The sequence below is a fragment of the Jaculus jaculus genome, chromosome 11, assembly GCF_020740685.1.
Source record: "Jaculus jaculus isolate mJacJac1 chromosome 11, mJacJac1.mat.Y.cur, whole genome shotgun sequence".
Taxonomy (NCBI): domain Eukaryota; kingdom Metazoa; phylum Chordata; class Mammalia; order Rodentia; family Dipodidae; genus Jaculus; species Jaculus jaculus.
Genome location: NC_059112.1, coordinates 75659594 through 75683442, shown reverse-complemented (window position 1 = coordinate 75683442; position 23849 = coordinate 75659594). Strand labels below are relative to the sequence as shown.

At 36.3% G+C, this 23849-nt stretch overlaps 1 protein-coding gene across 4 annotated transcripts in view; it reads left to right on the top strand.

The window, feature by feature from the left end:
- Positions 1-655: 655 nt before the first annotated feature.
- The window catches only part of Bche (butyrylcholinesterase), an 83743-nt gene continuing 60549 nt past the window's right edge, over positions 656-23849 (top strand). For 2 of the 4 annotated variants that reach the window (XM_045161799.1, XM_045161801.1), the window contains exons 1-2: positions 656-760; positions 6858-8379. In XM_045161799.1, coding sequence (XP_045017734.1) covers positions 670-760; positions 6858-8379 — 1613 coding nt within the window. In that variant the 5' untranslated portion in view covers positions 656-669. The other 2 variants (XM_004652372.2, XM_045161800.1) reach the window with 2 other exon arrangements.

Here is a 23849-nt window from a genome sequence, read left to right as displayed (position 1 = left end):
TTCAGAGAAATTTCAAAAGTGAAAGCTATCACTTACAAATCAAAAGCTGTACTGCATTGAGAAATCAGGCATTAGAGTTCATCAAAGGTTTTTTTTTTTTTTTTTTTTCTTCAAATATTTATGTCAAGGATGATAAAATAATGTGCTGGAGCAAATGTTCTTCAGATTGACAGGCGTTTTTTGTATGGTTTGTGGAAGATCTTTCATATCATGGCCAGGGCCCGGGCACAGTGATTTTCCTTGCATATTCAGGCCAGCATAGTCCTTGGAGAGTAATTTAGCAGCAGCGGCTGTGAGATCTGTGGGACCAAGAGTTGACATGAAAGTCCAAAGGTACACGCATCAGAGACACATTCAGTTAATGTTAACCTGTTGCTCAGCTAAGCTTATATCTACAAGAATTTTCTATTTTCTCTTGGATGTTAAGAGTGCACAGTATTCATAGGTACAGTTTGTTCCACCCGATTCTAATAACAGCATTTTTTTTTTTTTGAATAGAGTGTACAATTAGGAACATTGGGAAAAAAATCTATAATGATCTTGACACTGGAAAATAAACAGGCATTTTCTGTTAAAGAAGCTGTTTTCTGCCCTTCCTTCATCCTTACAAGTCTGTGATTGTAGAGAATGATCCGGTCATTCTTTTGTAAATGACTCACTCTCCCATGCATGCCATTAGCTCTGAACAGATGTCAGAAAGTGCACGCTGGCTGCCTGTCCCTCCGGTTCGGTCTGCTGCCAGCTCTCGCGAGCTTTGTCAGTAAGTTGATTGTAATGTCAGCGCCGTGCAATTTACAGGCTGGGGCGGCAGCTGCATGCAGCGTTTCCCTGAGGTATTGCATGATTTCCTCCCTTTCAAACTTTATCATCTTTTTTTTTTTTCCTTCTTTTTTCCATAGAGTCGGTAAGTTGCTCTGAATTTCCAGCTCTGCGTAGAGATGTGCAGACCATACTGGGGAGGAGTGTGGTTGCTTCACGTGTTTGCTCTGTGGCCCTCGGTGCTCCCAGGGGCACAGTCCCTGAAGCTGCCTTGGACAGATGGAGCCAGCGGGTGGCCCATGCGCAGGATCTGCAAGGGGTGCTGTCCTTGGATTGTCAGGGCAACCTTGCATGTTCTTACTTGGTGGAAAGGGTCTTCGCACCTGTGGAGTCTCTAACCTGCGGTTTTGTATGAGCTCGCAAAGGAAAACAGTTTTAGGTTACTTAAGTGCATTTTAAAGAACAACGAAAGGACTCTGGCCAGGCCTTTTTTGTGGTTGTGTTTGGTTGCATGAAGTAATTATTCTCTGGTTGTTGCTTGACGTTGTTCTTTTCTTAACCAACTTATTCAACATTTGTCATCTGAAACTTTCCCAATTTCGGCTGGCAGACTGACAGTCTTTCATGTCAAAGGAAAATCTGTTTCCTAATTTGATTTACTTTCTCCCTTTGCCCTGATTGCACTCTTTCTTTTTAAGGCGAGTTTAAACTGGGAAAAGGTATTTTGCATTTACTACTGATGCTGCTTCACCCCCCCCCCCCCGCCCCTCGCATTTTTAATACTGTATAGGTAGATAAAGTTTCTTTGGGCTCATCCTGGACTCTTTGAAACTTTTTATGATTTTTAAAGCATTTAGATACAGTTTTAAAAAATGTGCATAAAATGTAAGATACTGAAAGAAAATTGAAACATGAATAAAGTTATTTCATTACTAAGATTTCTACTTGTTACATATATTTTTATTTCTTGAGTAGGTCTACTACATATTAGAAACTATATTCCAGTTAGTATGTGTAATTATCCCTTAATATAAACTACGAATAATTACGGTAAATATAACTATAGTTCTTTTATGTAAATAATTGCTCTGTTTAAGATTTTAAAGGGTAATATGGTGATTGGATTAATAACCATTGTCATTCTATGTAGACAGAAAATAGCATTTTCTTTCAAATATCCAATGCCCTTTATAGTTGTTATCAACGTTTCATTTTATTCTTCCTACATTTGTTGTTTTTGTTTATTTGCAAAGTCTTGTATCTTTAATTATAAAAAGTTTCAAATCTATCCCCAGTTTCAATTTTTATAAAAGCAAGATTTTAATAAGGTTCATTTTTTTTTTCTGTGAATTTACTCCCTACTTCCATTCATAATTTATCTGGTAACAATTCATAATGTGCTTTTAAATTTTTCATCGTTTTCCATTGCCATTTTTGACAAAAATCTGTTCATTTGCACTAAAATGGCCTATCTCATATGTAGATAGATATAACAACTTCCAAAGGAAACTCAGTGAATCTAATAATCAATTTTTTAATGATCTACATAATGTAATTGTGAATGTTCTTTTTGATTAAGATCAGGTAACACCTTATGTTTCTCAAACTTAAGATATTATCTTCTAACTGTAAGCAAACTTTTAGTGGCCATCTGTAGCTCCTTGGAAGACCATGGGTAGTCTATTTGAAAAATAGACTTCCTCAGCTCTCCACGTAAATTAGCCTCCAATAAGACAATCACTTTTGATACAGTACAAAGACGTGATTGTTTTAATTTGACCAAACATATTGTCATAATGGTTAATCTAGGTTGGATCAATATTACCTAAATTGTGCTAAGAGGCTCAATTTCAAAAACAGAATCGATGGTTTATCATGGATATTATAAGACAGAAATGTCATTTCAAGAGAACACTGTTCTGTGAATACTGTTGACATTTTTACATACTCTCTGGCTGACTCTTTGTTTATAGCAATCATTTTAATACACTTGTTTCTTACAGTATATCATTGGGTAATTAATTCCTCTTATCATTGGAACTTTGATTCTTTTAGAACTAAATTAAAATGAAGAATTAATATGATTTGCCTTTTTTTTAAAATTATTTGAGAGCGACAGACACAGAGAGAAAGACAGATAGAGGGGGAGAGAGAGAATGGGCGTGCCAGGGCTTCCAGGCTCTGCAAACAAACTCCAGACGCGTGCGCCCTCTTGTGCATCTGGCTAAGGTAGGACCTGGGGAACCGAGCCTCGAACCGGGGTCCGTAGGCTTCACAGGCAAGCGCTTAACTGCTAAGCCATCTCTCCAGCCAGCCTTTTGTTTTTAAGTTATAGTTTTAAAAGTTTAAAATATCCAAAATATTGCTAATAAATTTTGATACCTGTGAGCATTTGGTAAAGCTGAAACTCATCACGCTTCAAGGATTTTTCCCCCTCTTCTAACTCCCTATCATTTATTTGCTTTTGACATTCCATGCAAGAATCTGACTTTTCCTTTAAAAATTAACTATGCTTTCAGTTGGCTAATAGATTTAAATTTAGACAGCTGGGCTTAGTGTACAAATTTCTCTTCTTCTTTAAGATAAATATGTGGTTTGCCCTCAGAGTTTATTCATTTATTTAATAACAGCTGCTGATTATACCAGAATATATGAGAAGCAATGAAGCTTTATTGACTACCTTAATTATCATTAAGGTCTTAAACAAATAGACTAATTTTAAGCTTTTATTTATTTTGATTTTGATTGTTTAATCATGTAATAAATACATACTAAAACATGAGTGCAACTTAATAGAAAAAATGCAAAGAAACCTGTGAGAATATACAATGTCAGGTTATAATGAGACCATAGTGTTACTGTAGGCAAATAGGAAAATTTAGTCTACATACAATGTGTGAGCATATCTACATATTCCTTTTCAGGTTCGGATTACTAGAGTGTTTAATCAGTCTTAACAGGTACATTGTGAGTTGGAACTATATGGCCCGTCCTTACAATTATGTTTGCTTACAATCATTTCTGATGCTGTATAAAATTAAGATCTATTGGGAACAAACTGAATGTCAAAACACATAAATGCATGCAAATATGCAATGAAATTTTGCAGATGCATCCAAACTAAGCATATGTTGAGATGGTTACATTTCACAAAAATTAATAAAACAGATTATCAAGCTGGAGAAGATGGCTTAGTAGTTAAGGCATTTGCCAGAAAGACAAAGGACCCAGGTTCGATTCCCCAGGTCCCACATAAGCCAGATGCATTCTGAGTTAATTTACAGTGGCTGGGGGCCCTGGCATGCTCATCCCCCCTCTCAATTTCCTTCTCTCTCTCTTTCTCTCTTAAATAAATAATTTTTTTTAAACTGTCTCTCAGTGGACTTAGAAAGACACTGACTGCTACTGAAGAGGGAGGAATGAAGGTAATCAGAGCTCCTAAGATGATTCATATGCTGATATGCAGCTAAGGGGAAAGCTGCTTGAGTCTTTATTCCTTTTTCCCTTTACAAAGTAGCTTTTGAGAAAAGAAAAACAAAATTCTTCACAGTACTTCTCCAAAAAGTCCACCTGCATTTATGTAAGATAAATCACTTTGTAATTATCATGAGAAAAGTATTGTGAGGAAAAGAGGAGGAGTGACTCTTGTCCAAAACAGAACATTGTCTTAGTCACTGTCAGATTACCAGAGCCTGTATATTATTAGTACATGTTGTTTCCCTACAAGTCAACATGTCATATTTATTGTGATTATAGAACTTACAGAGCCTGTAAATTATTACTATATGTTGTTTCCCTATAAGACAACATGTCATATTTACTGTGGTTATAATACATAAATATCATATTGAAACATAGCTTACAATCTTATGCTTGAATCAAATATTTTTGAAAGAGGCTTATGTCCACTTATATGAAAACAGAAATGAAAAATTATCTTGATTTTAAAAACTGAACTTATTCTTATAGCAATCATCAAATATAGATTTCCACATACATATGGGCATTGATAAAATTATACATATGATGCTATCATTTCATATTGAGCTCTAAACTAAGTGATATACACTGACTTACTTTACTTAGAAAGCCCAAGGATCAAACATAATTGTTGGTTAGCTGTTCTGTGAAGAGGGGTAAATGAAGCTGATTCAAAATATTTTTTCTAGGGGCTGGAGAGATGACTCAGGTGTTAAGGTGCTTGCCTGCAAAGTCTAACAACCCTGGTTCACTAGTTCTCCCCAGTAACCACATAAAGCCAGATGCACAATGTGGCACATGCATCTGGAATTCATTTACAGTGGGAAGTTCTGGAGCACTTATTCTCTCTGTCTGACTCTCTTCTTCTCTCTCTGTTTGCAAATAAATATATACAGATTTTAAAAAGATGGTTCCTAGGTTTGAAAGTACTCTTTTCAGCAGTTCCTTACTCACTGTCATCTAAATTATCTACACTAAATAGAAAACCAATGCAAATGGTCAGTGTATAGTGTTAGCTGATAGAGTCAGACAGGCTAGATTTACAACTAGAAAAAAATAGAGAAAATACTTATAAATGAATCAGTCCCTTTCATTGTTATATACATGAAAGCCAGTACTTGAAAGTAAGTATTTTAATATTTTTAAAATTATATAAATAAGTTGGTTCTGAAGAGGTATTCTCTTCCAATTTTATATACTTTTTTAATTATCATACAGTTTCACTGTTTTTGTTTTCTTTCTATTAAAAAAAATCAGATTGACATTGTGAAGGTTTTGATAAAACTATAACCTCACCAAAGAATTTATGGTATAAAATTTATGTAATTTACTAAATCTCAAATAAATATTGTTTTGTAATTTATATATGTTATCCATGCCTCTTCCACTTATCCTAGTGATTCTTCACTTGTGGATTCTGATTTTAATGCTTCTGACCACCATCAACACAGAAGTATTAATTACTGTGCTAACACCTTTAAATAACTGTTTATGTTCCAAACATTTAACAAGTTAACAGGTGTGTGTCATGTTATGTTGCTCCTAAGCCAATATCTTCTACAACATAAATACCAGCTATGGCTCTTGCCATTGGCATTATAATTTAGGCAGAAAAATCCCTCATCTTTATGAGATTTCATAGAAATCACCAGAATACATATTCCTACCCTACTTCCATCCTGCTTTATAATACAGGTTTCCATAGTGGGAGCAGGTTTATTGGTATTTAAATATATAAAATAATGCAGTTAATATAGCTTGTTACTTAACAATCTGTGAATAACTTGTGTATGAGAATACACTCTGGTTGTACACAGGAAGTCAAAAGGACCATAGAGAGAACCACAGAACAGAAGAGAACAATGATAGATGTCTGCAGGTCCTTAGTTCTTTTTAACCTACATCACTGTTCTATGGTGCTTCATCTAGACGTGACAGGCCAGAACATACAAACACTTGTATTTTTTCATACAATTGCAGTAGAACTGACGCCCTAGACTCCTGGCTAATGCTTTGATATGACTGAGCATGGTATAGATTAATACCATGCATGTCTGGGATAATCTTCCTCTACACTTTTTTTTTTTTTTTTTGAGGTAGGGTCTCACTTTGGTCCAGGCTGATCTGATATTAATTATGTAGTCTCAGGATGGCCCTCTATACCTTTTTGATAGTAACCATTTCTAAAATGAAATGACTTCTACTTTCCATTCTACTTTTCATCTGCATTGAAATCTGAAACAACTCCATTGTCTTTTGTTCATTTATTTATTTGAGAGAGCAGAGAGAGAGAGTATGGGAGAATGGGTGTGCCAGGGCCTCCAGCCACTGCAAATAAACTCCAGATGTATGCATTTCCTTGTGTGTCTGGCTTATGCGGGTTCTGGAGAATCAAACTGAGGTCCTTTGGCATTGTAGGCAAATGCCTTAACAGCTAAGCCATCTCTCCAGACTTCCCTTGTCTTTTGAATGCTTACACAGGCCCTTATAGTGGTAGCAGGCTTGTTAGTTTTCATAAGTTTAGGATCAATCAAAACTATTACTTTAGAAAACTATCATCAATGAAACTGTAACACTCTATTCCCAACGCTAATAGAACTATCTCTTGACTTCTCTAGGACTCAGTATGCAGACAAAGGGCACCACCCCACAGCCCCAGCTATTAACACTTCTTCTGATCTGCCTTTTTGTTTGGAAGTCACACACTGAGGAAGATGTCATAATCACAACCAAGACTGGAAAAGTCAGAGGGATAAACCTTCCAGTTCTTGGTGGTACTGTCACTGCCTTCCTTGGAATCCCCTATGCACAGCCTCCTATTGGAAGACTTAGATTCAAAAAGCCACAACCCTTGAGTAAGTGGTCTGAAACCTGGAATGCCACTAAATATGCAAATTCTTGCTATCAGAACATAGATCAATCCTTCCCAGGATTCACTGGGGCAGAAATGTGGAATCCAAATACGAATCTCAGTGAAGATTGCTTATTCCTGAATGTGTGGGTCCCAACACCTAAACCAAAGAATGCCACTGTCATGGTGTGGATCTATGGTGGTGGCTTTCAAACGGGGACATCCTCTTTACCTGTGTATGACGGCAAGATTCTGGCTCGTGTAGAAAGAGTTATTGTAGTTTCAATGAACTATAGAGTAGGTGCCCTAGGATTTTTGGCTATACCAGGGAATCCTGACGCTCCTGGAAATGTTGGCCTGTTTGACCAACAGTTTGCACTTCAGTGGGTCCAGAAGAACATAGCTGCCTTTGGTGGCAACCCTAAAAGTGTGACTCTGTTTGGAGAAAGTGCAGGGGCAGCTTCAGTGAGCCTTCATCTGCTGTGCCGTCAGAGCCACCCTTTGTTCACCAGAGCCATCCTGCAAAGTGGGTCTGCTATTGGCTCTTGGGTAGTCATGTCTCCTCACGAGGCCAGAAACAGAACACTGAGCTTAGCTAAAGTTACTGGTTGCTCGCAAGAGAATGACACTGAGATGATTAAATGTCTTCAAAATAAAGATCCCCAGGAGATTCTTCTGAATGAACTACTGGTTTCCCCTTCTGAAGCTATCCTGTCAATCAATTTTGGTCCAACGGTGGATGGTGAATTTCTCACTGACATGCCACACACACTGCTCCAACTCGGACAAGTCAAAAAAACCCAGATCTTGGTGGGTGTGAACAAAGATGAAGGATCGGCTTTCCTAGTCTATGGTGCTCCTGGTTTCAGTAAAGACAACAATAGCATTATAACTCGAAGGGAATTTCAAGGAAGTCTAAATATGTTTTTCCATGGAGTGAGTGAATTGGGAAAGGAATCAATTCTTTTCTACTATGTAGACTGGTTAGATGATCATACACCTGAAATTTATCGAGAAGCCTTGGATGATGTTGTCGGGGATTACAATTTCATATGCCCCACATTGGAGTTTGCCAAGAAAATATCAGAACTTGGAAATAATGCATTTTTCTACTATTTTGAACACCGTTCCTCCAAACTTCCTTGGCCTGAATGGATGGGAGTGATGCACGGATATGAAATAGAATTTGTCTTTGGTTTACCTCTGGAAAGGAGAGCTAATTACACCAGAGCAGAGGAAGTTTTGAGTAGATCTATGATAAAACACTGGGCAAATTTTGCAAAATATGGGTAAGTGCTAATTTTCTTAATTGTTCTATTCTGGTTTTGTTTTGCTTAGCTTTTTGTTTGATCTCTGGTGTAGATCATTAAAGGCATAGAAAAGATTTCAGTATTCTCTTTGTATTGAAATGGGTTTTGTTTTTAATTATATGGTGAATTGTAGTATTCTAGGTCACAGTTACTGAGAAAAATTATAGAATTGCTATAAAACCATGTTCTGATTATATTGTCACAACATCACAAAGTACTTTAACGATGCTAGTTCACATTGCAAAATAAATACTTACCTTTGAATTAAAATTATTGTGGAAATTCGTTTCAAATATACAGGATTATAATGTTCCCAGAACTAGGAAAGGGTAGAAAGATAACTTTCCTTGTTCTTAAGCCTGGTATAGTGGTAGCTGGTACAGCAGGAAAGCTGTCTCTGTTCAGAAGATGAAGGAGCAAAAATCTGATGAAATTTGAGCCCAGAATTTCCAAAATATACAGCTTGGGGAATTTTGCCATTTTCCCCTGTAAAAGACTAGTTCAAAATTCTAGGATTAACTGTTAGATAGGACTTTCAAAGTTCCTCATGTTTAACTGAATTGTTTTTCACTTAAGTTTGTGGCTGATTTTAGTGGCTTTAGAGAAGATCCCCTCATATTTTATATGTCTTGTACAATTACTCAGCAACCAGAAGAAATGTAAACAGATCTCTGTATACTGTTTACACATGGCTCTACTGATGCTCTTTTTGCTTTATGATGGTGCAAAATTGATACTATTCATTGAAAACCATACTAAGGATTTTGATCTTTTCCTAGGTTATCTGTGCAAGACATGACAGTATCTCTGGATACTGGACAGAGGCAATGAGAACCAGCCACAGGTCAGACTGACACTCATAGGCAGGAGGAAATAGCTAACACTGTTTGCTAAGTCATAATATTTTACATTAATAATTTTTATATTCTATATCTACAATATATGTGTCAGGATATTACACCTTTATGAACCAAGGAACACATATAACCTCCTGGAATATTATTTTATAGTATGTTTTTTTTTCTCCTTATGTAGCTTTAAATATAGTATGTTCACCCTTCCAAGCACAAGGATTAGAAGTTGTACCACCGTGTCTGGCTCAGGAACAGTTTGGTTTTTTGTTTGTTTGTTTTTTGGTTTTTGTTTTTTGGTTTTTGAGGTAGGGTCTCACTCTGGTCCAGGATGACCTGGAATTAACTATGTAGTCTCAGGGTGGCCTCGAACTCACAGTGATCCTCCTACCTCTGCCTCTCAAGTGCTGGAATTAAAGGCATGCGCCACCACGCCTGGCTCTCAGGAACATATTTTAAATATGCATGTATGTGTATGAAAATAAAATCTTTTTACTATATTTATATCTTCCAATTAACGTTCTGCACTAGAGATAAACATCAATGTGAATAATAAAAAGCATAGAAAAATTCAGAACCTTTTTTTTAATGAGAGCTTGTATCAATCATACATACGTTGATTTAGTCACCTGCACCTCTCCTCTTCAAGCACACAATCCTGTTTGCTTCTTTATTTTGATGAGGTCAAGACCAGAAATGCTGGTACATTTCACTTCTTACAGAAGTTATTAACTTTTGCATAAAAGTGATCATTCATTCTGAGGTATATTAAATAAACTTAGGACAGAAATGACATATTTGGACATATTTATTGAAATATTAAAATTGGTATCTCATAATTAAGAAATATGTGCTTACTGACTTAATGAGAAACAAATATTTATATAGCAACTGAACAAGACCTGGTAATAGACCTTTATTATTTTTTCAAGGTATGTGGGATTCTATATTATCTGTAGCCTAAATTTCTGTGCAATTGAAGAAGGATCATCTCATTTTAGGACTACATTAGAGTTATTTATGCCATATTTTGTTCATTCCCTAAAGGTTATCCCCATAATGAGCCATTTGCATAGTTTTAGTTTTTTTCTGAGAATTCTAGAGATGTAAATTGTTTAAAGATAAATATTTCTTAATGAAACTTATAAGTGTAATTTTAAGTAATTCATTTTTTTCATACTAAAATTATCAAAACTTTATATTTTTTCTAAGTTAGAGTGGAGAATTAAGGGAATAAAATGTGTTAAATGATTTGCTTAAGATGCATAGAGAAGCAGAACAAAAAAGTCTTTGGCATTTGATAGACTATTTTAACAATAATCAAGTATATCTTTGATCACCATATTTTAATAATAAGCTAATGAAGGCTTTTATGAATGAAGTGATGTTTGTAAATGAGATTATAAAGCTTAGAAAAGTTAAAATAAACTTTGTAGGGAGCTTATACAATATGTTACTTTAGCAAAGTGATTTTCCTTACATATGTCATATGTACTTCCAGTTGACTTAAGAGAAAACATAAGATAGTGCTACATGAATTTTAGTAGCCACAACATTGTTACTTTTTTAGGTTTAGAGATTTAAAAATGTTCTGACTATACTTCTCAAGGTTGAAAAATTTGCCCCTACTCCCCTTTCAGAATAGGGGGGCATTTGATGATGCCTTGAGATCATTTTGTGTATTTCAAATCAGAGTGTGTGGGGTGGGTGGGATGTCTTTCTAGCAAGAAACATACAGGGATGTTCTAGACATCATAGAAGGCACAAGATGTATCCACAAGAAGTCACTCCTCATACCAAAATGTTAATATCATCAAGTTGGCTGTTTGTCTGTTCTTCCCTATAGTCACAAAAATATGTTGTGAAGAAAACAATAGAATTTGGACATGCAGTTAGTTATCACTTAGAAAGATTTCATACAATATGCTCATTTACTCATTAATACTTCTTCAAACTTAAAACTGCATAACTCTTATGGAACTTAATTTAGATACAAAGTCAATTAACCCTGACTGATTATTTCTACAGAATTGTATGGCTACAAAAATTACCTTACTAGGGGCTGGAGAGAAGGCTTAGCCGTTAAGGCACTTGCCTGCAAAGCCAAAGAATATCAGTTCAATTCTCCAGGACCCATGTAAGCCAGATGCACCTGGAGGCACATGCATCTGGAGTTTGTTTGCAGTGACTGGACGTCCTGGCATGCCCATTCTGTCTCTCTCTCTCTTAAATAAATTAAAAAAAATTAAAAATTACCTTGCTTATTAAGAACATGTTTCTATTTATTCATTCCTCAGCCCCATGCAACACTTGTTATTATAACCCCATATTATAAATTAGTTTTACCTTTATATACAGATGTATTATTATGCCATACAATTTATAACCATTTATATGGAGATTTGTATACCTTTATATAGATATATTATTAAAACATATGACATATAACCAAAAAGGTTAATCTCTTTATTCAACCAAATATGTCTACAATTGTCTGTGTTGCTCACAGCTAATTGCTTATTTCTCATGGAAGATTATAACACACTTTGGTCATTTGTCAATCATTTGCCTGTATGTTGTTACCTTGTTGGCAATGTTATGAATAAAATTTTAATGAATATTTTAATATAAAATTTAGCAGATCCTTTTTCCTCTTTGGGAAATAAAGAAGGAAAGGGACTGTTGAAACACAAACAAGCACATGATTATTCATATTTATTTAGGAAGCTGTTCAAGTATTCTGTGTTAAGACATTGTACTCCTGATGCCATGTGTCAGAACTCCATTTACTCAGTGTTCTTCACAGGCCTTGGGATGTCAGACCATTGACTGTAACCACCCTGACCTTGTAGCAGATGCTCCATGGCTTGACTTTAGTTTTCATAGTTGCCTCACCATGTCAACTATTTTCCCATGCTTAGTGATCAACTTCTCCCTTCCGAAGTGTCTAACTTTTAATTATTTTAGTTGTGTTTTATAGACCTGTAGGAATTATTCCTGCTTAAGATTCAGAATTTATATATTCTGATTATTTTCTCTAATTATCTCTTGATTTTGTATTTTGAATAGCTTTTTTAATATTTTGAAAGACTGGAAATATTAATTAATTACTTTTCATATAAATACACATGTATTACTATTTATTAGAAAAATACTTCTTTTTCAACTAAGTTACCTTTAAACACACACACACACACACACACACACACACACACACACACACATATATATATATATATATATATATATATATATATATATATATATGATATATGACTAGTGACTCTACTCTTTCCAGTAAGTGCCATGTTTCTGCTTTCATGCTCTGTTGCAGTCAAGTTCATATTGCTGGTAGAAATCACCCAACTAAGAGCAGCATGTGGGAAAAAGAGGTTTATTTTGGCTCACAGGTTCGAGGAGAAGGTCCACGATGGCAGGGAAAAATGATGGCATGAGCAAAGGGTAGACATCAACCTCTGGCCCACATAAGGGCAATAGCAACAGGTCCAAACACTAGCATGGTGAAATTGGATATAACACACATAAGCCTGCCCCCACAATACACTGCCTCTAGAAGGCTTTAATTCCTAAATCTCCATCAGCTGGGAACCTAGCATTCCGAACAACTAAGTTTATGGGAGAAACCTGAATCAAATCACCACATTCTGCCCCTGGCCCAAATAAACTGATATCCACACATGATGTAAAATACAGTGTATTCAGTCCAACTTTAAAAGTCCCCATAGTTTTTATTAATCCCAATGATGTTCATATATCTCCATAGTCCAAGATTTTTAACTGAGCCATAATAACAAAAAATAACCTTAAAAACCATAATGGCACAGAATAAACATTCACACTGCAAAAAATAGCACTGGGTATAGCAAAGAAACATTCAGCCAATACAAGATTTAAAACAACCAGGGAAAACATCAAACTCTGTAGGTTGAAGTCCAATGACTCTAGCCAGTGGCAAGACTCCGAGTCCAGTAATTCTAACCAGCAACAAGCGAGTGGTATGCCAATTCTGCCCCTCCAGCTAGGCTACTCACAGTCATGGAAAATTTCATTGGGATCAGCAGCTTTCCTTACCAGCCATCTTGTGTTCCTGGCATCTTCACTGGGTCTCTACTGCAATCCATGGTTCATCCTCATGGCCCCATCGGGTCTCCATGCAGGCAACAAGCAAGCCTGCTTCACACTGCCCATGGCCATTTCCAAAACACAGGACTGTGTTTCAAACTCAATGACCCTCTTTCCCGCATTTGTTATACTCCATGATACCAGGTAGGTATTTTTAATAAATTTGTTAATCTAAGGAGGAATAAAGCAGACTTTGAAAGAACAGATCACTCCTTGAGCACTCAGGCCCCTTCAAATGAATCAACATTCTTCCTGTTGCCTCAGTGCAGGTCAGCTGGCCCAATCTCAATAGTTGTTATCTCTCAAACAATTTGCAGGTGAACAGGCAGCAGTTTAGGTCCAAAGATTTCATTTTTTTTTTTTTTTTCTGTGACACATTCCTCTGCTCACACCAGTTCATTTCTATGCAAAGCAAACCTGTACAACCTTTTAAGGACATGGGTATAACAGCAAGTTTTTCACACAAACTGCTAACCCAGTCCAAGCAAAGCTCTTTCTCATCCTCATAAGCCAAACCTCACAGTCCATAGTTCTTACTACATTCAGGTCTTACAACTCTGACCAGAATAACCCATCAAGCTATACTTACAGCACTGCAAGGTTTCTCTTGGTCAAGGTTTCAAATCCTTCCACATTCCTCTTGAAAATCAGCTCCAAATGCCAAAGCCACACAGGGGTCTAGCAGAAATCTCACTCCTGGGTACCATTTCACTGTTGTAGTCAGGTTCGCATTGCTGACAGAAATCACCCATCTAAGAGCAGCTTGTAGGAAAAGGGGGGTTATTGTGGCTTACAGGCTCGAGGGGAAACTCCACTATTTCAGGGGAAAATGATGGCCTGAGCAGAGTGTGGACATCACCCCCAGGCCCATATAAGGTGGACAATAGGAACAGGAGAGTGTGCCAAACACTGGCATTTTAAAACTGGCTATAGGGCTGGAGAGATGGCTTAGCAGTTAAGCGCTCGCCTGTGAAGCCTATGGACCCCGGTTCGAGGCTCGGTTCCCCAGGTCCCACAAGGGGGCGCACGCATCTGGAGTTTGTTTGCAGTGGCTGGAAGCCCTGGCGCGCCCATTCTCTCTCTCTCCCTCTATCTGTCTTTCTCTCTGTGTCTGTTGCTCTCAAATAAATAAATAAATATAAAATACTTCCTTTAAAAAAACTGGCTATAATACCCATAAGCCTGCCCCCAACTGCCTCCAGAAGTCTTTAATTCCTAAATCTCCCTCAGCTGGGAATCTAGCATTCAGAACAACTAAGTTTATGAGGGACACCTGAATCAAACCACCGCATGCTCCTATCATAGTCTTTAAAAGGATTTCTACACAGGATATTTTAAAGTCACATAGTTTAAAGGTGTACACTATGTTTTTAATAACAAAATTTTTATTTGAAAAAATACATATATATATATTATATGCAATGTGTATGTATATGTATCCATTTCCAAGTAATATTTGGAACCTGCTACTTAATATTATTAATGCTTAGATTGGAGGTTATAATTATTGGAAAATTTAGCAAGGATGTTTATCTTACTTTTTAAAAAAAATTCATGAGCATGCTGTATTTTTACTCTTATTTTGTTTTTTCTTTTAACTCCATAATTATATTTAAAGTCTGATATGTAAGACCTTATACACATTTAAATAAACATATCCCTTATGAATTTTTAATTTCATTTAAATATTTTTATATTTTACTTTTTATTTATATTTGAGCACTTGCTTGCTAAGCCTGAGTGGCTAGGTTCAATTCCCCGGAGCTTACTTATAGCCAGATACAAAAAGTGGTGCAAGCATTTGGAGTCCATTTGCAGTGTCATGAGGTCCTGGTCCACTAATTCTCTCCTCCTTTTTCTCTTTCTGTCTTTCTCTCACTCTCTTTCCCCTGTGTCACACATGTACACACCCTTCTTGCAAATAAATACATAAATATTAAAATAGAATTGCTATATCATAGATAAAATCCTATTATGAAATGCATCAGTTTGTGATTTCTTCCTAATCTTTATGTCATATGTTTGTTTTCCCATTGCTGATTTGCTATTTTACTCCCCAGGACGTTTAAAACAATATTTATAATGGAGAAAAGCAGCATTTTTTCTTGTTTATTATCTTAGAAGAGAATATTCAGTTCTTTACAAAAATAATTCTGTTTTTCTAAAGTTTTTCTTTCCAAGATTTCAGTAACCCAACATCAACTCATCATAAAATATTTCAAGGGCATTTTGGAAAAACAAAAGCTTCGTGTTTTAAAGTACCTTCCTAAATACATGTTATCTTCATATTTTACCATTTAATATGTTGTTACATGATCACAATGGGTCTCTAGAGCAACAGAGCCTTATGTCAGCTCTTAGGTGGGCTTAACTCAAGAACTAGGGTGCCAAACTGTCCACGACCATCAAAGGTTCCAGGTTCTTCATTTCACATATCCAAGATTATATCTCGTGGACAATAAAGGACGAATTTAAAAGGTGGGATTTTACTACAGAAATCATGCAAATTTAGAGGAAAAAAAAACAATAAGCTTCTTGAGAAGTTAAAGTAAAAAGCTCTCTTTATTAGAAAAGAGGTGACCTGAACATGTTGCCATGCAGCATTTCTATCAAGGCCTTCTGTGTACTTAGGATGAACCTGTCCTTAGTCTAAATGGAAATTAGGCAAAACTTGAAATGGATTTCACTGGTTAAACTTAACTGTATTTAAGGGACTTTGATTGGTTGATGGGTTAGGGAGAAGAATGCAGATTTAGAGAGATTCTGCCCAGAAGTCTCAAGAAAGCCTTTATTGGGGCCATCCAGGGCCTTTAGAGACTGGCTTTGTTGATTATATATATATTTGTTTATTGGAGAGAGTGACTCAGAGTATGGGTTCACCAGGCCCTCTTGCCACTGCAAACAAACTTCAGATACATGCACCATATCATGCATCTGGCTTTATATGAGTACTGGGGAATTGAAAGTAGGATGGCAAACTTAATAAGCAAGCACCTTTAATTATTGATCCAAATCCCCAGCCCCTTGTGGATTTTGTCATAGTCCTGTCCTTTTCCATAGGTGGTCAACTTGGTTGTCTCATACCCAGATGCAAACACTCTATTCTTATCTTGTGTTTCTGACTTTCTTGTTTTAACCCTAAGGGTTACTTTATCCTATGCATTTCAAGGCAAGAGAACAGAGCTGCTGCCTCAGAGTAGCTGTATTGTAGCCAAGGTCATAGAGCAGAATTGCTGAGTGCAGCAGTTACCTTCACCTTGCTGAGACAAAATGCATGACCAGAAGCAGCCAGAAGGGAATCATTTATTTCAAATTACAGTGTTGAAGGGAAGCTTCATCATTGCTAGGAAAGCATGGTAAGAACTGACAGCAGAGCATAACATCTTGTCACATCAATTGAGAGGAAGCAGCAAGAGTAAGATATCTCCAAACACTCAGTGGGCTGGACTAATAAATCACAAAGCCTATAGGCCTATCCCCAGTGATATTTGTCCATCTCTCAAAGCCTAGGGATCAAGTATGAGGATTAGTCACAGCAAGTTAGACTCTGGGAGAATTCTATATTCAAACCACCACAGTGACTCAAGGACCCTTGCCTCAAGTTTGGGGTGGTAGGCAGAATCAGCCATGCCTAGCTCTTCGAATGAAGTTTGGGAATCAAACTGAAGTCTTCATGCTTGCTCAGCAAAGATTTTATTGGCTGAGCTATGTACTTAGCCCCTTTTCTTCCACTTTTGCTGATCTTGTAATGTGTAAGTGCAAATAATTTAAAGCCCTTTAGCTATATAATATAGGCATTTAACTTGTAATTCCTTCACAACATTACCTCAGCTGCTTCTTGTAAATTTATATTTAATATACATTAGGCTTGTTTCAATAGTTTTGATTCTCTTCTTTGTAATTTATTTTGTCTGTGGGTTGGTTAGCAGTCTGCTATTTCATTTCATTGTTGTTCTTGTTGTTGTTCAATATATTTTTAATATGGGTACGAAGATAAGAACATAGTAGAATTTCTATGCATTTAAATATCCAAAGTTGTCTTATGTAATTCAAACATTCATCACATTAGTGTTTCTCTTCCATATTTTTAAATATTTGAACAAATAAAATCCTATTCAAATTTTGAACCTAAGTATATTTTTAAATTATTTTTTTAGATATGGGCATATTTAGTATATAAACAGCACATGTTGGCACCATCCTTTCCCTCTTCCCTGTCTCTTTTCTAAAGAGGCCTTCCTTTTGGTGGATGTAGGTCAACCCCATGGGGATTGTGGATCATGCATTATGGGGGTAGCAGTCAGTTATGGGGGAGAGGCCATGTCTCTGTGCAAAATGTCCCCACTTGTGGCTCTAACAATCTTTCTGCCCCCCTCTTCCACAAAATTTCCTGAGCCGTGTTGGGTGCCTTTTAAGTCTACTTCAGTGATAGACACTTAGGAACCTCTAGATCTCTGGTTTGTAGGTGTGGAATGTCTTCAGTATCTATCTCCTTCACCCTTGTGCTGATATCAGATTCACTAAGAAAGCAATACTCTTGCTCATTTCCCCAGTTCCTCTGTGGTTTCAGCTGGGGCTGGGGTGGAGTTCAATGGGTCATTTATCTCTTCAGGTATAGCTCCCATCTGAAAAAGAGAAGCAGATTTCCATACCACCATGCTCACCCACCTGTTTCATTTTTAGTGTTTAGGTGTAAACTTCTACCTTACTATTATGATATCAACTCTAAGAAAGTATACTTTGTAAATTTTATCCCTTTGATATATATTGTAAATTTTTCCATGACTCAGTCAGTATACAATCATCATGCTTCGATTTCAAGAGAATACCAGCAATGTCATGCCTGGAGGACCACTCACTAACAACTTCCCATAGCATAGCTATAGATCATTATTGTTGATTTATTTAGTAGTTTGGGAAAATAACACTTCATGAAACCAGGAAAAAAAACAGAAAAATAAAAAAATATACTGTTTTTTATAGAAAACATTTTCTATGATAAATTGTATTAAAAATAGTATTTCTTTAACTTATTTTATCATTATATTTATTTAAGGGATAAAGAAAATAGAGAGAGTGTGAGAGAGAAATGGGCATGTCAGGGCTTCTAGCCACTGCAAATGAATTCCAGATGCATGCACCACCTGCCTCTGTGTTATATGGGTACTGAGGGACAGAACCTGGGTCCTTAGGCTTTGCAGGCAAGCACCTTGACTGCTGAGCCAGCTCTCTAATTCAAAATAAGTATTTAAAGTACTTGAAGAAAATACAGCTGTGATGACACTTGCTTAAGACTCTCACAAGACCAGGCCTGCTAACATTCCTTCATAGAAGGAGGATTGGGAGGTCACAGACTCTTATCTGCAACCTAGCTGTATTTGATCCTGCTCTAGTTGAAAGAGGTTGTGGATGGTTACTGAGGGAATCTAGTAAGGCGCCTTTCATGGGTAGCCACCAATACTGGAATGGGCTTTTCAGTGATACAACTGCAAGAGTCACCAGTGCTCCTGTAAGTAACCCCAATGGACTCATTGGTTTACCAAGCTAGTCTAAGGTAGGACTGTCTCTGGTCTCTCTTTGCTCTATGTAGGGTAGAAACAAATCAACCTCTTAGAAGTCATGTAGCAGAGATAAAAAGTAAGGGTGAGGCTAGAAGGATGGCACAGTGGATAAAGCACTTACTCTGCACACAAGCATGAGAGCCTGAACCTGTGAACCCTGGGTTCATATGAGAGGCCCTCCCTCAGTAAATAAAGTGGACAGCAACCGAAGAAGATGTCCTGTGTCAAGCTAAAGCTTCTACATGCACACGTGTGCAGGTATATTTGCACACATATATGTTCACACACACACACACACACACACACACACACACACACACACACACACATACATGCACACAGTGGAAGAGTGCCTGGTACAAGGTAGGGATTCAGATTATGATTCTGAAATCTTCTGTTTGCTCTGTCAGGTCTGCCTGCTTTGGGATCTGTGTGGATCCTCAGACACTGCTACTGGGTGGATCCTCCTACACTGTTACTTGAGGGCAAAATCTTCCATCCTTTAGCATTAACACTCCCTTTCCTCTTTTCTTAGCTGGTACCCACACAATTGCACTTCCTTTGTATTTCCCCACCTACCTTTCTTAAAAAAAAAAAAAAAAAAAAAAAAACCTAACAGGCAAAACCCTAGAATCAGTAAAACTTCCTGGTTTTCCCTCCTGACATGATTTCATAGTCAGTTTCTCTGGAGTCCTGGGTGCACATCCTGGGCCACAAGGACACTCTCATTGTCACAGTCTTGGTCAGGCATTTTCACTCTCTTTTCAGTGCGGCCTTGACACGGTCATCTACTTTTCAGTTTCCCCATCTACAGAAGGTAGTTCTAATGGCATGGTGCCTCATGGAGTCAGAAGGAAACTCAGAGGAGGTCAACGACTCACCCGAAAACAGGTCCAGCCAAGGAAGTTTTGTCTCTGTGGCATTACTTTAGCACTTGTTTCAGGCCAGCCTTGAGCTGACAATGACAGAAACCCTGGGAACTTCAAGCTTAGGGCTGGCTCAGGAAGAGGCCAGCCATGACACCAAGCTCTGGGTGCTGAACGTCCAGTTTTTTAGCTCTAATATTCCTAATTTTGAACTACTTCTTTCATATTCAGAGTAGATTCCAAATACATTTCCAAGTACAAGTATTTCTTATTTCCCCCTATTTTTTCTCTTAGTATTATGAATCGATGCTATTAGTTCTGTGAATGTTTAGGATCACATATTTCTGACTGATTGTCTTTTATAAATGTCCATATTAGTACTAAACTTCTAAAGTTAGTTTAGTCTAGTTCTAAAGTACACAGACATTCATGCTTATTGATGCATACAAAATTTGGTTTCATACACTTATTTTCAACCTATTTATATCTTTTAAATTATCTTTTATTTTCAGTTTAATTATATCTTACAGCTGGTGTACCAATCTGTCATGAATTGTCAGCATTATCTTGATGACACCTACCATTGAAATTTTCAAAATTGATCACTCACATTCCTTGCAGCTTATTTTCAATTATCAAATATTTTAATATTATATTTTATTTTTATGTAGAGGTTTTAGTTCTGCATTGAGTTTTTTTTTCCTGTATGCTCATGTATGCCATAAGAAACAAAGTGATTAAAATAACTTACCTACTTACTTTCAGAGTACTGTATTTGTATGCATTTGCTTTTGTTTTTCTCATGGAGTTATCCAACGTTTCAAAAGGAAACAGAAAAATAAACATTGGAGAAGTCAAAGAATTCCCCTCCTTCACTTGTCATCATGATGCAGGAATTCAGTTTGTCTCTGTGCTTACTGAACACCATTCATACATATGACTTCACCAATAATTGCATTTTAATCTTTAACTTCATTTTTAATGTTTTCCAATTTAAACAGTGCATATGTTAGAATCTTACTTTGAAACACTCTTAAGAGGGTATGTCTGGTTCCTCTTCAGATCATATATATCTTTTGCCTTTTTAATATAAGATTTGTCAGTAAAAGGTAACATGAAGGCTGACATCACATTCACAAGCTAGAAGTGGATTCTATTCTTGGAATGAAAACAAATGATGAAAAAATAAGGATAATTTTTCATATCAGAAATTTGTGGTCTATGGAAGAACATTGAATTAAAGCTAATAGGTGACAAAATAAAGAAGATTAACCAGTACTGAAGACTCTTAACTTTTATTGCCTTATATAATACATCCAAAAAGCTGCCTTTCCCATGAATTATTAAAAGCCATCATTAAATGTGCCCATAAATGCATTTAGTTGCAAACTTGTGATTTTACCATGCAAGCCTGTTGATACCATCCTGGTTAGTGTTTCAGAAATGAGCAGTGAAGAGATGAAAATTAGACGTTATGACATGTGGAGATACATTGAAATTTGTGGAAGACTGTCATCTAGATCCCTCTTCCAATTGTTGTCAGACTTATAATTGTGATAGATAATGTAGTTAATGTGGTTTGCAGAGTGGAGAAAAATAACCTTTGCCTCTAATTCTATAACTATATGTGGTACACTATCATAATTAGCCATTCTGAAACATTTTGATGACTTTGCAGAAATATTAAGGCTCAAATCCCCTTGGATTTACTTTATTGCTACTGTGACAGTCTCAATGTATTCTCACTCTCCAACCTTTCTTCCTCCTTAGGAATTAGGTGAGGAATTACTCAGAAATGAATAAAACAATAAATGCTAACGGCAGCATTCCTGGAACTTACTTTAACAGATAGAATACAAATGTAGGTTAAAAATTGGTGCATTAATACCACTTATTTGAAAATGAAGAATTACATTATGGGGCAATTTAAGATATAAAGAAGATCACTTGCAAACCTATTTAAGTGTGCATCCATATTTCTCTATCAATAAGAGATGAAGAAGTTAGATATGCCCCCCGGGGGTGGGATAACTAAATCTATGAAGAGAACAATAAAGTAAAATATTCTTGGCTGAATACCTCAGAATATTTTATGGCATTAATAGAGGAGAAGCATTTTTTAATATTCAAAAGCACACTAAAACATACAACAATCAATTTACTATATTCATTTATTTTGAACTAATGTCATTTGTTTCTTATTTTTCCCCAAATGTCTATATTTGGAAAAATTACATTTATTGTACTTGTTACTATAGAGTTTAGTAATAAAATTAATACATATGTTTTATAAATTTTTTTTGTTTGTTTATTTTTATTTATTTGAGAGTGACAGACAGAGAGAAGGAGGCAGAGAGAGACAGACAGAGAATGGGCGCGCCAGGGCTTCCAGCCACTGCAAACGAACTCCAGACGCGTGCGCCCCCTTGTGCATCTGGCTAACGTGGGTCCTGGGGAATCGAACCTCGAACCAGGGTCCTTAGGCTTCACAGGCAAGCGCTTAACCGCTAAGCCATCTCTCCAGCCCAATACATATGTTTTATAAATAAAGTTGTATTCATTAAAAAATGCAGATTCCAAGTAATAATGTCAAATATAATAAAGTAACAATCTATTAGTTTAGTTATTTCTTCCTTAAAATATTTTGCAACTGTTCAAAAGTCAGATATAAATAAGCTGTGTTTGGTGAGATTGATGACTTCTAAGTAATTAGTCTTACTCTAATTTTCCTTCCTAGTCAGTTTCATTTATTATCTAGGTGCTACAAAGCCTATCACCTTGGATTTTGTTGTTTCTACTTTATGTCAACATTACATGTAGCATGTTATCAATATGACTAAAATCTCAGATTTTTATTATGGAAAAGTAAAGGAATCCAAATAAATTCAGTTGAATTATTTTTGCAACATCTGCCTTTAAGAACTAATACAAAAATAATACCTGTTTCATGGCAAGTAAAATGCCAACAGAAAAATTAATTTTAATAAGCTATTTAAAAAAGTACAATAACCCACTAAAGACAAGCATGTTAGGATTTCAAATTGTGTTTCAAATTCACAGCATGAGTCATGCTTATGTCGCTCAAGTATGGTGTCTAGAAGCATGACCACTGCATGCAGGCTTCCTCAGGGTATTTTGCCAAAGAGTATGCCTGGTATACAGCATTAATCACACATTCATTTTGACATGATTGTGCCCTGTCATGGTAATTTATTTTTTTTGCATATTCCATTTGGTTCTTCAACCAACACTTTTAAAAACCTGTGTACACCAGGCATTACTAATCTGACAGGGATAAAGTAAAAATGAGGTAAAAGGAAAAGCAAGAGAAATACAGTAGAAGAGAAAAATTGGAAACTACCTTCAAAGAGCTTAATCTACAAGAAGAAAGGGGCAATAAATAACCATATATATATATATATATATATATATATATATATATATATATATATAATTTCTTACTTGCAATTTCAATCTTTGCAATTTTACTTATCCACAACTACCCATAAAAAATAATATCAAGTGGAAGATTCCAGAAAGAAATAGTTTATTAAATTATTCTGAGTTGCATGTTGAAATCTAATGTCATCCCATTCTGTGCAACCCTGGATGTGAATCATCTTTTTGTATAAGTGCCTATGCTACCCTCAACTTAACTACGTATTTGAGAATGACCTTCAACTTAAGATTCTCCTGCGTCCATGTCCCAAGATCTGGGATTAAATATGTGTACCATCACGTTGATGTGGTGCTGGAGATCAAGCCCAGAGCTTTGTGCATTCTAGGCAGGCACTCTGAGCTATACTCATAACTCAGCACTATTATTGTACACATTTTATTGCCCTCTTGATTGTGGTGCTTGGCACCAAACAAAGTTTCTTACTTGTCAGACAAGCAATTATCACTGAACTTCATTGCCAGCCCTTGTGTATCTAATTTAGAATTTAAATGTTATCATAGGGTGTATGTATAGGGACACTGAAAATAACTCCTAATGTTCAATATAATGGGATTCCAAGCTGCCATTG